General features: G+C 46.1%; 1 protein-coding gene across 2 annotated transcripts; it reads left to right on the plus strand.

The window, feature by feature from the left end:
• The first annotated feature begins 1,355 nt into the window (after window positions 1–1,355).
• On the plus strand, window positions 1,356–14,951 carry EIF4A3 (eukaryotic translation initiation factor 4A3). Of its 2 annotated transcripts, XM_069543837.1 has the most exons (14): window positions 1,356–1,574; window positions 2,216–2,516; window positions 2,704–3,370; window positions 5,351–5,423; window positions 6,046–6,112; window positions 6,883–6,945; window positions 7,765–7,897; window positions 8,101–8,181; window positions 9,377–9,518; window positions 10,386–10,524; window positions 11,131–11,246; window positions 14,193–14,300; window positions 14,402–14,529; window positions 14,711–14,951. In XM_069543837.1, the coding sequence occupies exons 3-14, from the start codon at window positions 3,202–3,204 to the stop codon at window positions 14,725–14,727; spliced, it is 1,236 nt and encodes a 411-aa protein (XP_069399938.1). In that variant the 5' UTR covers window positions 1,356–1,574; window positions 2,216–2,516; window positions 2,704–3,201; the 3' UTR covers window positions 14,728–14,951. The 2 variants fall into 2 exon arrangements, with proteins under 2 accessions (XP_069399938.1, XP_069399937.1); XM_069543836.1 differs by lacking the exon at window positions 1,356–1,574 and having other exon boundaries at window positions 1,971–2,516.
• Window positions 14,952–15,848: the final 897 nt, after the last annotated feature.

Consider the following 15,848-nt stretch of genomic DNA (forward strand, 5'->3'; position numbering starts at 1 on the left):
CCATTTCATACCAGGTGATAGGTGCGGTTTCTGGTAGGAAGTTGCTCTTTGGGGACAGTCCCTAGGATCTGGGACATCAACTCCTGCGGTGATGACTCATGGAAACCTAGCCCAGCCCAGGAGCACTGCACCCAAACCTCCACCTATTCCAGACAAGACTGCTGCCTTGATCATCTACACCCTGAGTCCAAGAAGGGTTCAGGGAAGAGGCAGGTCGGCTCCTTGGGTGCAGCTGTTCCTGTCTTGCCCACCACTCCAGCGTGAGCTGGGGGTTTCTGTGTTCCTCCTACCCTCTCGTTCTGGACATCCAGGCACACCACGCTGGAGCCCTGGGGACAAAATAGACACAGGCCAGCCCTCCTTGAGATTAGTCTAATCAGGTGAGATAAACTCCCTCTCCCAAATTTGGAGACTGTGGGAAATGAGACAGAGGGCTGAACCCTAACGTAACAGGCAGGTCCACCTTGGTGACCACTAGCCCTGGGACAAAGGGCATGGTAAGCCATATAAATAGTTTTTCAGGGACTCAGAGTGGGGCAGCTTTTACCCCTTGCTGTGCTGGAGGTTACTTTAACTTAGCAGGCTGGGCCTTAGTTTTCCCAGCAGTAGAACGGTTAAGACAATATATATGACTGTACTCCTTAGTTGAAATTGTGATGGAGGTTTCTGATAAGAACTGGAACATTAATCTGGACATTTAAGCAGTGAAATTATGTACTGACAGCTGAGCTGGGCTGTCAATTCCTGCTTTCAAAGTACAGTTTACTCTTAACAACAGAACTTTAAACTGTGTGGGTAACATCTACAGTGTTTTGGATCATATGACAATATTGATGTAGGTACCGAGAGACTGATAAGTCACCTTGTAAACAATGTAAACTTGGGTTATCAACAATTACAGTACAGTGCTGGTAAATGTATTTTCTCTTATGATTTTCTTAAAAAAAAAAAAAATTTAGGCTGCACCAAGTCTTAGTTGCAGCACACAGGATCTTTAGTTGCATCATGTGGGATCTATTTCCCTGATCAGGGATCTACCTTGGGCCCCTGCATTGGGAGCACAGAGTCTTAGCCACTGGACCACCAGGGAAGTCCCCTATGATTTTCTTACTAATATTTTCTTTTGTCTAGCTTACTTTATTGTTAAGAATACAGTGTATAAGTCATAGAAATACACTATGTGTTAAAGACTATTTATTTTATGGGTAAGGCTTCTGGTCAACAGTAGTTAAATTTGCAGTAAGTCAAAGATTATACTCAGATTTTCAAGTATGCAGGGAGTTGCCTCCCCAACCCCCATGTTGCTCAAAGGTCAACTTGGGTGGAAGCTTCGGCCCAGCATAACATGCCTACGCAGAGCAAATATTTTAACAAGCATGAAGAGCCAGGCTTGTTCCAACACACTATTGCTTAGATTATCCTCACCTTCTGGTAATAAAGCAAAGTGTGTTTCAGGGAATTCCCTGGAGGTCCAGTGGCTAGGACTCTGCGCTTATACTGCATCCTCATCAGGCACATTTAAAAGATCAATTACATGGACATATTCATACCTCAGGGCAAGAGCATCAGGAGAAGTAAGACCCCCTTTACTTGTTTGCTGTCTGTGTGCTGTGCTTAGTCACTCAGTCATGTCCGACTCTTTGCAAACCCATGTACTGTAGCCCGCCAAGTTCCTCTCTGTCCACGGAGATTCTCCAGGCAAGAATACCGGAGTGGGTTGCCATGCCTTCCTCCAGGGGATCTTCCCAACCCAAGGATCGTTTGCTGTCAACATACTGCAAACCTCTGCTTTCTAATGTGCCTGGCTTAGTGGATAAAATGATTACCTAGTTTTCACTAAATTAACATTCACAAGAGGCCAGCAGTTCAAGCAGTTCTGAAAAGAGGCTGTGGGTTAAAGATATGGCTAGTGATTGGAGGGGCTTCCTGGCTGGCTCAGCGATAAAGAATTCGCCTGCCAAACAGGTTCCATCTCTGAGTTGGGAGAAGATCCTCTGGAGAAGGAAATGGCAGCCCATTCCGGTATTCTTGCCTGGAAAAGCTAATGGACAGAGGAATCTGGCTGGCTACAATTCACGGGGTCGCAGAGTCGGACACGACTTAGTGACTAAACCACCACAGTGATGTGAGGCAAGCAAACAATGGTAAAGGACAGAGCTGGCATCTGGGGAAGTTTGTTTCACGAAGTTAAAGACGCTATTCTCTCACGACACAGATGAACCCGCGGCAAGTAGCGACGGTGGTTCAGAAGCCGATTCTAAGCCGGATTCTTAGAGGCACTTAGAGAAGCTTAGCGTAAGATGCCGTAACTGGTAATATTCTACAGGGCAACCGAAAGCCATCACCTCCAGGGCCATCTTTTCTGCAAGGCGGGATTTATTAGCGCCGCCATCAGACACGCGGAATACAGGGATTCAAAGAACAAGGAGACGCAGTCCAAGGTCACGCGACCTTTCTTGGAGGCCGTGGAGCTGGGGACCATCTCAGAAGCCTAACTCTCCTACACTCGACCCCGGGTAGGAGCTTTTCCATTAGCAGGTTAAAAACCGGCCTGGCGGGGGGTGGGATTGGGGGGCGGGGTGGTTAAAGTGAGAGCTAACAAGCAGGCAGTTAGATTCCAGATTTTTCAAAAGCAGACGATGTACAGTGGGGATATCCATCAGAAGGCAGTGATAACGAGTAATAACGCGTGTGCCGGTGCAGGGTTGGGGACGTGCGCCCAAGTTCCCACTCGAAGCAGGGCCACCAGGGGGATTTCGCCCGGAGCACCGGCGTACTGGCGCGGCCTGCAATCCCGTCGGCAGGGGCTACAGGTTTACAGTCCCGCACAGAGAATCCGGGAAACGCGAGGCGGGAGGGAAACCAATTCAGCCCGAGAACCCACCCAACAGGGCCCCACGCGGTAAGCTCCTCGGCGCCCCGCTGCCTCCGCACCGATTAATCTTAGGAGTGAGTAGAGTTCTGCCCTGCGAGATCCCACGCAAACCCCTCCCGAGCGAGAGCCACAGCACCGTCGGTCTCTCCGCGGCCAGCCTCCGTTCCCCTTTCACGCGACCAGGAACGCCCCGCCCCTTCCGAGGAGTGGCCCCGACGCACGCTCGTACGCATGCGTGATGGCGTCACTTCCTGGCGGCGGCGGCGCGGGGCCTTGCTTCCGATTTCCGCTGCGGCGCGCGCTCGGCTCTCGGCCGGTTCGGTATCATGGCGGCTACGGCCACGATGGCGACCTCGGGTTCGGCGCGGAAGCGGCTGCTCAAAGAAGAAGACATGACCAAAGTGGAATTCGAGACTAGCGAGGAGGTGGACGTGACCCCCACGTTCGACACCATGGGCCTGCGGGAGGACTTGCTGCGCGGCATCTATGCCTACGGTAGGTGGGCTCGGGGCGCGGGCTGGGGGCGCCCACGGAGAGAGCAGGGGCCCGGCGGGGGGTGGGGCCCGAGACTGGGAGTCCTGCGCCCCTGGGGGCTGGCGGTCGGAGGTGAGGCCTAGCCCAGGGGCCCTACCCGCGTTTGTGTCGGCTGTTCAAGTGTTGTCTCGGCATGGCGCCGTGCTGGGTCCCGCGAGGGCTGCAGGGTCCTCTGTGCACTCCCAGGTCATTCATTCAGTGGATGACTGTCTTGTAACTAACAGGTGCTAGAACGTGCGCGGCTCTAGGCACTGAGGGCTTAGCAGTGAACCAGACAGGCCTAGGGTGCTTAAGTTGCATTTGGGAGAAAGTGGTAATGACTACGAAGAAAATAAAGCGGGTTAACTGAATCAAGCATGACTGGAGGAGGAGAGAGTTAATAGGGCAGTTAGATTTGGGACCTCCCAGGCTGGCGTCTGACCTGAGATCTGGGACAAAGCCCGTTATGAGTAGATGATGGTAGAACCGAGCAGAGAGAGAAGCTGGTCCCAGGGCCCTGCAGCCTGAAGCCTTGTGTATTCCAAGAAGAAAAAGAATTCCCCCTGTCCTGGGAACCTAGGGGCAAGATTGGGACGTGGGAGGGGCACAGCCAACAAAGCGTGGTGCCAGATGATGAAGAATTTGAATTTTATTTTTAAGTCCAGTGGGGCCTTTGGAGGGTTCTAAACAAGGAAGTGGTGGGATCAGACAGAGGTGGTCCTGGGTGTCTGAAAACGGAGGGGGGCGGGGGGGGGGGAGGCGAGGCAGGAGAGGAATCAGGGAATGTTAAGAGGCTTTTGTTCCAGTCCAGGGAAGCGATGTATTGTGTTGGAAATGGAGTGCTGACAGGGTTTGATTATGGGTTGAATGTGAGGCTCAGAGGAAAGTCCTGGGTGTGTGAATAACTGGGTAGGTGATGATTCCCTCTCTTCTGGTGGGGGGCACTGGAGGGAACTCTTTTCTGGATGAGTGGAGCTTGAGGGACCTGTGAACTATCCTGTGGGACATGTAAGGGAGGCAGCTGGAGAGCCTGAGAAGAGGTGGGGTTGGAGATGCAGATAGGAGCGATCAGCACTTGTGCTTAATGCCTGGGACTGGGACAGACATCTTTTCTATCCCGCAGTCTCTGACACGGTGACAGTTCAGCGCAGAGAAGGTGCTGAGGGGATGGGAGTTGCAGAGCCGTAGCAGCCAGGCCTGGTAGTGTGGCTGACAGCCCTGTCTGCCTCTGGGCACCCAAGAGATCGCTGCCCTAAAAACCCTGTATGTAGTTTCCCAAACCGTGTGCTGCGTCATCACGAGGGATTTAATTCATCTGTTATATTTGCTTTTGTGTTAGATAGGAAAGTGTATAATATTTTAGAAAACTACCAGAAGTTGAGGTATGCTGTTTATTTTCTTGCACAGTAGAGGGGTGGTGGTGTAGTTCATGTAGCTGCATCAAGCAGGAATGTGATCCAAGCAGTAGGTGAAATGGAGTTCTAGGTGATACGAACAGCTTGCAGACTTACTACTGGTTGGGAGTGGTGGCTACAGTACTGATTGGTTTATCCTCCTTCTTTACCTTAAAAAGTAATGTCACAGAACCCCCAGCAGTGCAGGTTATTATAATGTAAGCCAAACAATACACAAGTAATTGGAGTAAAGTGTGAGCCTCCCTGACCCGGATTCTCCAGGAGTAACCACAGACATTCTTTTTTTAACCTCAGGTCTCTCTGTTTTGCAACAATGTTCCTTAGAGATTGTTTCTGTATAAATAAGATTGTGTGTTGGTATGAAAATCTCCTTCAGCCTGGTACTTCATTCAGCAGCAGTTTCTTCTGAGCTTCCTATATTGGACATTGGGTTACGAGTGGGTGGGGAATTTTAAAAAAATACCATCTTCCCTACAAGGAGCTCCAGTTACGGTTTTAAGTATGCTGTCCTAGTGGCTAGAGCTCATTTTTTTGTTTTAATTTACAGGTTTTGAAAAACCATCAGCAATCCAGCAGCGAGCTATTAAGCAGATAATTAAAGGAAGAGATGTCATTGCACAGTAAGTCTGCACACGCAATAGGATTCAGGTGCTAGTCAGCCCAGGAATTTGTGGTTCAGTGCTTCTCCATTCAAACGCCTCTACCAGCTCTTGACTGGACTTCAGCTATGGGCTGTTTTTATTTTTGTGTCCTCCACTCTAGAAAGCATTCTTTTTTTTCTTTAAGCCAGATTTACTTACCTATTGTTTGGTGTATGGAACTATACATTAATATTCTTTTAATAGCTTTATTTCTGATGTGCCTTATTTTTAAAGACTCATTTACAAAAAAAAAAAAAGTCTGAAATTGTAGAAAAGAATTATATAAAAGGTAATCCTATTGTGCTGCCTGGAACACCCTTCTACAGATTCTGCAGTTCTGTAACCCGCTGATGCAAAGGCCACTTTTACTGTCCTTATCACCTGTGATTTAAAGGTTGTGCCTAAGTCCTACCCCCTTGTAGTTAAGATGTTGGTTAGGGCATTGGGGTCAGTGAAGGGGGGACTCTCCTTGGAAGAAGCTGCCTAAATGCTTCTGCAGCCCACTGCCTCGGAGCACTGCTGCAGCAGGGGTTACCTGAATGGGAGCAGTGGCATGTAGCCCAGCATTCTACATCCCATTTATCTGTGTTTTCTTTACTAGATCCCAGTCTGGTACAGGCAAAACAGCCACCTTCAGTATTTCTGTCCTCCAGTGTTTGGATATTCAGGTAATCTTAAACTTTAATCCTTGGAAATATTTCCTTTACCTTCTGTAACTGCAGTGTTCAAGAAGTACAGTTCTTAAATATATCTAGTACTGAATAAACATTTTTTAAGAGAATCTTAATTGTACACTAGTATCTGAGCTAATATCCTGTCAGAAATTCCTTTTTATTTAAACAGTTTTTAAAAATTTTATTGAAATGCAGTTGATTTGCAGTGCTACATTAGTTTCAGATGTACAGCAAAGTGCTTTAGATGTGTGTGTGGATATATATACACATACATATATACTTTTAAAGATTCTTTTCCAGTATAAGTTATCTATTTTATGTATATAGTAGTGTGTATATTTTATTTCCAAACTCCTAATTTATTCCGCTTCCCACCCTTTCCCATATTGTTTTCTATGTAAATTGGGAGGTTTTTTTAACTAGTGGAAATCCTTGTCTGCAAACAAGAATCCTGAATAATATACCTCATTATTGCTGGTTATCTGGTTTAAGTAATATTCAGACTTGCTTCCCTGAAATCAGATGTGTGGTTAACATGAGGTGATACTCAGAATAGATCTGAGTCTGAATATGTGTGGTCTACCTGGAGAAGGGAATGGCACCCCACTACAGTATTTTTGCCTGGAGAATTCCATGGACAGAGGAACCTGGTGCGCTACAGTCCATGGGGATGCAAAGAGTTGGACACAACTGAGCAACTAACACACACACACCTCTCGAAAATACTGAGGTTCTCTATTTTCTGACAAAAATTATTTTCCTAGGTTCGTGAAACCCAAGCTTTGATCTTGGCTCCAACAAGAGAGTTAGCTGTACAGATCCAGAAGGTGAGTTGGTTAAAGATGGCAATGTCGTATTTGCAAATACACTTGGTCCTTGAATACATGAGTTTGAACTGCGTGAATCCCATTTATATGCAGGTTTTTAAAAATGAATACGTACTACAGTACTGCCTGATCTGAACTTAGGTGGCTCCAAGGATAGGGAGGGCTGACTGAAGTCTGGGTGGATTTCTGACTAAGCTTGGGTTTGGGGGTGTCTGGAGTCAGTATATAGGTGTCATCCCTAACCATCCTTTGCCATTCACACTGGTCAAGCCAACTGATTGACTTAATTGAATCTGTTTTTTCTCTTCTATTGGATTTTTTCCCCCTGATTCCTCATGTTTTGCCATAAATCACTGGTTTGTATGAAGTCATCTTTAGTTCTGCTTGTATGATTCCCCTTAGTTTTTTGCAATCTCACAATTATAATTTTTTTCAAAAAAAGTCCATCTTAATAAAAATAATTGTAACTATTCTGTTTTTATAGTGTAAACACTGTGGAAATGGAAATGTGTTTGTTAAGATGTTAATATTGTCTCTGGGTGGTAGGATTGAATTTTGCATGTTTTCTTATTTTTCTATAGTTTCTAATACATACTGCTTTTATAATAAGAAAATAGTAACACTAACTTCATTCTGGTGCAGAAAAGAGTGGAAGGAGGAGACTTAGGCTGTCTGTAGTTTTATGATAGAAGTAATAGCATACTGATGGTCATTTTAAATTAGAATAGAAGCAGTCTTCATTTGGGGAGAACTCAGATATTTCTGACTTTAGAGTGGTCTTTGGGCAGACCTTGGACATGAACCTGTGTTTTAATTCAGGGCCTGCTTGCTTTGGGTGACTACATGAATGTCCAGTGCCATGCCTGCATCGGGGGCACCAATGTGGGGGAGGACATCAGGAAATTGGACTACGGACAGCACGTTGTCGCCGGCACACCTGGGCGTGTCTTTGGTGATTAATTGCTTTCATCTGTAAAAAGTGCTTCAGTGATAGAGGACTATTTTCATTTTGATACACTATCTGATAACTTTTTGCATTTGAGTAACTTTTAAGAAGTGGAGGGAAGGTCCCTGAAATGCGATGAAAACCGGTTGAAATGGCTGGCTCTTTACTTAAAACCTGACCTCTACTTATTTGGAAATCTAATTTTATAGATATGATTCGTCGCAGGAGTTTGAGGACACGTGCTATCAAGATGTTGGTTTTGGATGAGGCTGATGAAATGTTGAATAAAGGTATGAATAACAAGAGTTTTCTAGAACTGGGAAGTATTTCATGTATTTCTACTAAAATACATGCGGACAAATAAGTGAGGACCCCTTCGTGACAGCAATTGGGCTCTTAATACAGTGACTGGGAAGTGTGTAATGACAGCTGTCACCTTGGTTCAGTAGCAGCTGTGACCAGTACCTCAGAGTCTTCACGCCTCTGTTCCCTGCACACCCCCGTCCGCAGTCTTACTTCCACATCAGGGGGCCGGGTGGGTCATCTCTAGATACTCTGGTCTCCCGGTGTAAAGGGAATAGTTTCCTTCTCAGGAGTCACCAGTAACTCATGGGGTTCTTCCCAGGTGTTTTTCTGGTCCCTGGTCCTTGAGCAGTTGTCTTAGAACCTAGAGGCTAATGGTGTCCCTCGGAGCTGCCCTCCACCCCACGTCTGTCTGGGGCCCCTTACCTGGAGGTCCTGCTCGTCAGCTAAGTTAAAGGTACAGTTAGTACAAAGTGAGGTCTCTAGACCAGCAACATCTATGTCATCTGGGAATGCACTGGAAATACAGCATCTGGACCCCTGATCTCAGCAGTCAGGGCCTGCCCCCTTCTCATGTGCTATCTTATAACCCCGTCCTGCAGAGGTGGTGGTGTGGTGACCTGAGGGCGAGGTCCTGCTTGCCAGCAGATTTTATTCATCCGGTACCCTGTGAAATAATGTAAACTAGTTGCATTATTTAATAGGGAGGTTTTTAAGTCAAGATATCACTGACGTCTAACATTTTCAGGTGTACAGCATGACTCTATCTGTGGGAGATTGGTTTTGAATGGGGGGTTTTTTAATTGAAGATTTTTTGGTGAAAATCAGATCTCTGGATTTGCTTAAAATATGGCAGGTTTGGCCACCATGGGTGTACATCCTCAGGGCACCAACAGCTGGAACTGAGGTATGACCACCTGGCAGAGGCCCAGGGTTATGGGCTCAGGTTTCTGTTGTTTTTAACTGTTGGCATCCAGGACTGTTGGGTGGGATCATGGTCACCAGAGCTCACCAGGGAGAGAAGAGGGGATGTGAAAATTTGGTCCAGCTCTATAAGAAGATTCCTTGTGAAATCTCATACCTTAAAACCACAATCTACATCTAATTAAATGAACGTTGATGTGCGACTTGTGTCAGAGTGTACAGCCTTAAAGTTCCTGTGTGTCTCATTCCTCACCCCAGGTTTCAAAGAACAGATCTACGACGTATACAGGTACTTGCCCCCAGCCACACAGGTGGTGCTCATCAGTGCCACACTGCCCCATGAGATCCTCGAGATGACCAACAAGTTCATGACCGACCCCATCCGCATCTTGGTAAAACGGTGAGGATGCCCTCTTTCTCAAGAGAGACTAAAACATAGCGTCGTTGTATCAGGTTTTCAGTTCCAGTTCTGTTGCTGAGTCGTGTCCGACTCTTGGCGACCCCATGGACTGCAGCACACCAGGCTTCCCTGTCCATCACCAACTCCTGGACCTTGCTCAGACTCATGTCCATCGAGTCGGTGATGCCATCCAACCATCTCATCTTCTGTTGTCCCCTTCTGCCTTCAGTCTTTCCCAGCATCAGGGTCTTTTGCAGTGAGTCAGTTCTTTCCCTCAGGTAGCCAAAGTTTTAGAACTTTAGCGTCAGTCTTTCCAATGAATATTCAGAACTGATTTCCTTTAGGATTAACTGGTTTGATTTCCTTGCAGTCCAAGGGACTCTCGAGTCTTCTCCAACACCACAGTTCAAAAGGGTCAATTCTTTGGCTCTCAGCTTTCTTTATGGTCCAACTCTCACATCCATACAGAACATGAAAATTCTTTTGACTTTTCTCTTTTGAAAAGCAAGCTTTTATATATTCTCCTTTGATTCAGTAATTTCAGGTATAAAAATTTGCTGATAGTATTTATTTATCAGTGAGATTATTTGTTGCTGGCAGTAAAATGTGTATTCTGTTAAACAGCCAAACATTTTGTTTAGAACCATATACAAGGTGTGGTTAAAGGTTCAGCCTAACCTCGAGCTTGGGCTCATTCAGTGGAAGTGGTGACTCCTGGGAGGATGTGGCAGGTGGGAGGGGTGGGGATCTAATGACCAGACTCCTGTGCTGCTAGGGTTCAGGTTGGCACCTGGAATGGCACCTGGGCTGTGTGTGCCCTCGTTTGGGTTGGAGGGATGAGTTGACAAAATTGTCTTTGTCCTCCAGTGATGAACTGACTCTCGAAGGCATCAAGCAGTTTTTTGTGGCTGTGGAACGGGAAGAGTGGAAGTTTGACACCCTGTGTGACCTCTACGACACGCTGACCATCACACAGGCTGTCATCTTCTGTAACACCAAGAGGAAGGTGCGTGGTTGTCCTGGCTCTTTAGTGTCCTTGTGACAAAACAAAAAATGAAAATCATAGAGCTTACACTTTTCCTGTTGAAGGCCAGAAGTACATGTTTTAGGCTCTGGGTACATGGTCTCTGCAGCACATACTTGGCTTTGCCCTTTAGATCAAAGTTGCCATATGTGATGGGTGGACAAGTGAGTATGTCCAGGGAACATGTGTACCGGGTGTTGGTCTGGTCCCGTGATTGTAGGCTCGGGATCACTGGTTTGGATGGCACCGGAGCCTGCGTTCTGTGAGCTCCCGTGTGATGCTGATGTGTGGGTAGAGCTGAGAACCCTGGCAACTTTCCTTGGAAAAGGAGGATTTGAACTACATTCCAAAAAAGATTGGAATTAAAATTTCTAATGAGAACATTGACACACATATATATGAATTTTTTTAAAGAGAATTTTTGCCCCAATATTTGCTGGACAAATCCAGTGAAGATCAGTGTGAGTTTTAAGAACATTTGTTTTATGAGTATTTGTATTGGTCCTGCAGGTAATTGACATGAAATCCTGAATCCAGTCTCTGGTTTGGTTTGTGAGCTTATGGCAGCCCCTGTCTACTCATCTGTAGGTTGACTGGCTGACGGAGAAGATGAGGGAAGCTAACTTTACAGTGTCGTCCATGCACGGGGACATGCCCCAGAAGGAGCGAGAGTCCATCATGAAGGAGTTCCGGTCAGGTGCCAGGTGGGTTGGGTGCGCCCTCTGCTCCTGCACTGGGGCCACGGGCCAGCATTTACGGGGTGTTACCTGAGCTCCGGGAGGTCGCTGACATGCTTGTTGAGCAGGGCAGCCACTGTGATGTGATAGACTAGGCTGAGGTGAGAACTAACCTTAACTAGAGGATCAGTTGTCTTATTTAGAAGCATATTTTTCTTGTTTCCAAAAAAGACGGGGATTTTCTGTTTATCCTTTTGTATTGGTTTTAGCTTAATCCCACCGCAGCTGGCGAACCTGGTTTGTATGATTTCTTCCCCTCGGTGTGCATTCAGAGTCGCCTTGTGGCCCAGCATGGGATTGTTTTGAGGCCATTCTTTGTGCTTGGACAGGAGGGGCTCTGCGCTGTGCAGGCACCCTGTGTTCTGGCTGTGCCTGTTGGCTTTCAGTTGGTTAATTGTGTTTCTCAGACTTGGATCCTTATCCCTCTCCCCTTGACTATGTTTCATCTGTGTTGAGAGTGCTGGTCTTTCTCTTGGGGGTTCTACTTGTGTGTCCAAGTTCAGAATTACTAGATGTCTGGAGGATTTAGCCGCTACCTTGGAAGTAGCTGCCCCGCTTTACTCGGGCCTCTGTCCTGAACCCTGCTCGTCTGCGCCAGCCTCCTTAGTGTACCTTTCTTCCTTCACATCTGGTTTCCAGACTTAAGCTTTAGATGGATTTCGTGCAACCAGCATAGTGTTGGGTTTTGTTTTTCCTCTCCTTAAAAAATAAAAGTTAATTGGTTTATTTGACTGCGCCAGGTCTTAGTTGCAGCTTGTGGAATCTTTAGTTGTGGCTTGTGTGTTCTTGTTCCCCGACCAGGGATTGAACCCAGGCCCCCTGAATTGGGAGCTAAGAGTCTTAGCCCGTGGACCACCAGGGAAGTCCCTGTTTTTCCTTTTCTTTTAATCTGATGATGATTGCTCTTTTAATTGGAATATTTAGCCCAGTTTTGTTGTTTGTTGTTCAGTTACTCAGTTGTGTTGAACTCTTTGTGACCCCATGGACTGCAGAATGCCAGGCTTCCCTGTCCTTCACTATCTCCTGGAGTTTGCTCAAACTCATGTCCATTGAGTTGGTGATGGTATCCAATCATCTCATTCTCTGCCTCCTTCTCCTCTTGCCTTCAGTCTTTCCCAGCATCAGGGTCTTTTCTAATGAGTCAACTCTTCACATCAGGCTGCCAAAATATTGGAGCTTCAGTTTCAGCATCAGCCCTTCCAGTGAATATTCAGAATTGATTTCCTTTAGGACTGACTGGTTTGATCTCCTTGCTATCTGAAGGACTTCTAGCACCACAATTTGAAAGCATCAGTTCTCCGGTGCTCTTATATTTGGTTTTAAATTTTATAAGATAAAATTGTCTATCTTTAAGTGTATTTTACTGGTCATTTCTTTAGTTTGGATTTTATTCTTGTTATTCCTTTCTTCACTTTTTATTTTGGAAAATGTTTATATTTTATTTCTTTGTGTTATTTAGCTGCTGATGATGCTTAATAGTTATCAGCAACTATGGTTGATGGTACTTTTATACCCTCCCCTAAGGGTATAGAGAACTTGAAACCCTTGACTTCAGTGACCCTCCAGGCTTCTGTCGCTGTCTTCATGGGTTTTAATTTACATGTATTTCAACCCCCAGAAGATGTTTTTGCTTCATGTGACGAAACGGGTCTGATTCATATGATAAATGCTTTGTGCTGACCACCCGCATTATTCGTCTCTTTCCATTATCTCTGAGCATCTTCCGTCAGGGCTGCATTTCCTTCTGCCTGAAGGATGTCTCTGTATTTCGTTTGTATCAGCTGGTCTCTGAAAATGTCTGCTTCATCTTAAAACATCTGATGTTGAAGGAGGCAGTCCAGCAGGATTGGTCCCAGGAGCCCCGTGGACATCAAGCTCTGGGCGCTCACATCCCTTCCGTGAAGTGGCCTGGTGCAGTTGGCCTTCCGTGTTTGGTGTTTCTTGGTTGCCGTGGTTCCTGTCAAGACGCCACTCCTATGAAAACTGTCTTTTCTGCAGGCTGCTCCTAGGTCTGTTTCGTTTGTCTTTGTTTCGGTGGTTTTCACCCTCCTGGACCCATGCGTGAGTCGGTCTTTCCCCTCCTGTTTGGAGTTCACATGGCTCTCGGCCTCACCCCGCAGGTGGTGCTCTGGCTGCACTCTTTGCTCTCCCTCTGGGCTCCAGTTCTGTGTGATTGTCTGGTAGCAGCAACACCTCTCCTGCTCTTTTGAACTTTTTTTTCCTGTTCTATTGTCCCTTCAAACTTTGAATGTTTCTATACCAGTGATATCCAGTAGGAGTGTAAATCACGTAAACATATGTTATTTAATCTTGATATCATTTCAACATATAATCAGCATTAAAAATATTAATGAGGTTTTCTGCCCTTTTTTTTTTTGGTACTAAGTATCCAAATATAGCGTGAATTTTACAACTTCAGGCAATCTCATTTCAGACCAGCCACTCTGGTGTTTTGTGAGCTGGTGGCCTCAGCATTGGATAGCATGGGTCTGTGGTGTGACAGATTCTGTCTTTTGAGAAGGACAGAGTGGTGTGAGTTGCACTTCTAATTAGAAGACACTGTGTTGTGCACCAAAATCAGTGAGGCCAGTGTACTTGATTTTTCGCTCGACAGAAGTAAAATGTCCTTCCCAAGTAGTGGTTGCTCTAAACAAATTAAATGTAATAGAGTAAAAGATAGCCTGTATATATGTGTGTATATATATACACACACATATATATGTATTTTTTTATTTTAATGAGGTAAACACATGACTTAACTAAGTAAACCAAACACGCCTTCTGAATGGGGCTTTCTGGTGCTGTCCTGCATGCTTTAGCCTGCAGAGGGACCAGTATGAGGAGCCCTAGTGTGCTCATAGCTGGTTTGACCCTTTTATGCTAGGCGATCGTCTCATTCCTTTCTTTCTGCAGCCGAGTGCTCATTTCTACAGACGTCTGGGCCCGGGGGCTGGACGTGCCCCAGGTGTCCCTCATCATTAACTATGACCTGCCCAACAACAGAGAGCTGTACATACACAGGTAAGCCATGCAAGCTTTTCCTTGGTTTCATTCTTGTAGGTGGATATAATGAAACCTTCTTTGCTATGTTTACTAAAGTGATTTTGCTTTATTCTTAAAAGAATTGGGCGATCAGGTCGATATGGCCGAAAGGGTGTGGCCATTAATTTTGTAAAGAACGATGATATTCGCATCCTCAGAGACATCGAGCAGTACTACTCCACTCAGATTGATGAGATGCCCATGAACGGTGAGACCCTAAGTCTGTCTGTGATTGTTGTAGGAAGAACTTCCCGGTTCCTAGTTTGGGGCACTTGAGGTTTTCCCATTTTGCTTTGTTTCTGTGAAGTCTTTCGTGAGCTTTTAGTTAACTTTATAAATTTTCATTTTGTTTGTATTATTTCTTATTGTTTATCTTTCTTCACTTTCAGTTGCTGATCTGATCTGAAAAATCTGCTCACTGGAGCCTCTTCATCTATTTTGTATCAGTTTGGAAATATTTAGAGGCGGTTTCTATTTAATGGGGTTTGTGCGAACTCTATTCTCAAACCACCTCCCTCCCCACCACCTCACCCCAGAATGAACTCTGGAGATGGGGCTACCTTTTCTTATCCACGTGTAAATAATGCATTGCCTTCTTTTTCATTAAACATTTAAAACTTTTCCCATAAATTCTGATTTGTATTTCTTAAGGTGGACCCAGTTTTTACTGTCTGTATGATCTCCTTTTACTCTGAATTTTGACCTTTAAGATGGTAAAATAGAAATAGTAAGCTGCCTGGCCTCTCCACGCTTCCCCAGATTAGAACCCGATCCCCTTTCTTTAAGGATGGCAGGTGGGGGAGTCAGACCGTCACTACTTTTCTTTGGGTTGGCCTGGGTCTGTGTGCCTGGGTGCAGAGGACAAGATAGGATCCCTGGGCGGATAACTGTAAGGAACCGTTCACAGCCAGGCTTCTCTGGGTTAATGAGCCCACCTGTCTTGGCTGAGGAGGGGCCGACAGGAAACAAGCCTCAAGGGAAGACACCTGAGAAACTCAGCCTAAATCAGATGTTGTCGAGTAAAGAAACAAATGCAGACATCCACAGAAGTGTACCCTTGGAGATGATTCAAGAGTGGTATGTGATTTCCAACGGTTTCATAACCATTAGCCCTGAGTGTTGGTGAAGAAAGCGTGCTGTTCATGTGAGTAGGTACAGACTTTCTGGAAGGCAGCCGGGCTCTTGGGCAGTAGGAGCCGTTGGAATGATACTCCCCTTTGAGGGAGTCATTGCCATCGGCAGTGGTCTGGAGTGCAGGCTGCACAGGTGTGCTCACCAGTGTCCCTGGCACCAGGGAAAGAGGCCTGAAAGGGCTGTGCAGCACCAGGGGTTGGGGGGGGAAGTGACGTCCTGTCTGCACGGATGCACACAGGCGGGTGTCTGGGACCGCTAGTGTCACAGGCCGAGTGGGTTCAGCTGCTCTCCATGGTGGCTAAGTGTTGGAGTTGGTGTTGGAAATAACCCAAATGCCCACTGAACTGAAAGATGCAAGTACACATGATGGCTGTTGTTTGGCAGTAGGAGGGA

This window comes from Ovis canadensis, chromosome 11 (assembly GCF_042477335.2).
Source record: "Ovis canadensis isolate MfBH-ARS-UI-01 breed Bighorn chromosome 11, ARS-UI_OviCan_v2, whole genome shotgun sequence".
NCBI classification, from domain to species: Eukaryota; Metazoa; Chordata; class Mammalia; order Artiodactyla; family Bovidae; genus Ovis; species Ovis canadensis.

Bases quoted from the DNA above. Each gene is read 5' to 3' on its own strand.
- EIF4A3 (XM_069543837.1), top strand. From the start codon at position 3,202: ATGGCGGCTACGGCCACGATGGCGACCTCGGGTTCGGCGCGGAAGCGG. The intron at 5,424-6,045 runs GTAAGTCTGCAC...TTTCTTTACTAG, and splicing joins GGAAGAGATGTCATTGCACA to ATCCCAGTCTGGTACAGGCA. The intron at 14,301-14,401 runs GTAAGCCATGCA...TATTCTTAAAAG, and splicing joins AGAGAGCTGTACATACACAG to AATTGGGCGATCAGGTCGAT.